The 1242-nt window shown below is 49.7% G+C and overlaps 1 protein-coding gene across 1 annotated transcript in view; it reads left to right on the forward strand.

Annotated features, from left to right (window-relative positions):
- Positions 1–628: 628 nt before the first annotated feature.
- Positions 629–1242, forward strand: part of LOC101864321 (probable serine/threonine-protein kinase cdc7) — a gene marked incomplete at both ends in the record, with an annotated part of 29111 nt that continues 28497 nt past the window's right edge. Inside the window, 1 exon segment of the mRNA XM_013086714.1 lies at positions 629–1118. Within this exon segment, the coding sequence (XP_012942168.1) occupies positions 945–1118 (174 nt within the window).

Genomic DNA, 1242 nt, shown 5'->3' on the forward strand with positions numbered 1-1242 from the left:
TGTGTGTGTAAGTGCGTGACTGCCTGTCCATCTGCTTGTTTGTAGTTGCGTGAAAGTCGTTTGGTTATTGCTTGGATTGTTTCTTTCAGAAGATTTGGTGGTTCGTTAATGCCTTTTAAAAATACATGTTAACGACTAAACGAGGCGTTGGCGGGATAGGAGTGAAGCTGTTGGCATATGCTGATGCATGTCAGAAATGTTTTTCAGTGAAGCATCTGTTTACTCTGATGAATTTCTACAGTGTACTTTTTAGTTTTAATCCAATTTCTCAACAGTGGCCGGGGTTTTTTTTTCTGTCGATGTGTCACTATTTTTTAAAACAAAGCTGAATCGTTTCTATCATGCTGTGTCGATAGTGCATAAAACGTAAACTCAAAGAATGAAATAATTTCATAAAAATTATTGCAACCCTGTTAGTGCTGACCTGCTATCATCTGAAAACAGTCTTTGACCTTTGCCCTCTCTCGTTTGACCGTTGCCCTCTCTCGTCTGACCTTTGCCCTCTCTCGTTTGACCGTTGTCCTCTCTCGTCTGACCTTTGCTCTCTCTCGTTTGCCCGTTGCCCTCATTCGTCTGACCTTTGCCTTCTCTCGTTTAACCTTTGCCCTCTCACGTTTGACCTCTGCAGTGACCAAAGGGTTGACCCCCCGCTCTCCTCCACCCACCAAGACGCGGTGGTCAACTCCACCGGACCTTCCACACCCGTCCACTCCCCGGAAGCTCATCTAGCCCAAGCACACAACAACCCACATCTACACCACCACCCCCACCACCAGCAACAGCAACAACAACAGCATCCGCATCTTCATCATCACGACGAAGACAGCAACAGCAACAGCAACCACAACACCAACGGTGAGGCGGTTCTCCATGTGGAAGACGAAAATGGCGTGGTGGCGTCCGAGGCGCCCGGAGACGTCCTGGTCATCCCCGATTACGTCAACATGTTCCTGCACGAGGGCATCCTGGACAAGTACCTGATCGACGGACAGACAGACGGAGGACACGCTGATAGCCACACACACCTCGCACCCGAGGAGCCACAATCGGCGCCGATAATCCCAGACAGCGCCCCCTGCCGGAAGGTGAACAAACCCAGCAAGTCCAAGGCCAAAGGGGTAAGTCGGAGCTTGTTATGTCGTAGGTCCTAGGGTGAGAAAACCTTGCGTTGTTGTCTGTGTGTCTGTGTGTCTGTGTGTCTGTCTGTCTGTCTGTCTGTCTGTCTGTCTGTCTGTCTGTCTG

The sequence above is a fragment of the Aplysia californica genome, unplaced genomic scaffold, assembly GCF_000002075.1.
Source record: "Aplysia californica isolate F4 #8 unplaced genomic scaffold, AplCal3.0 scaffold00494, whole genome shotgun sequence".
NCBI lineage: Eukaryota > Metazoa > Mollusca > Gastropoda > Aplysiida > Aplysiidae > Aplysia > Aplysia californica.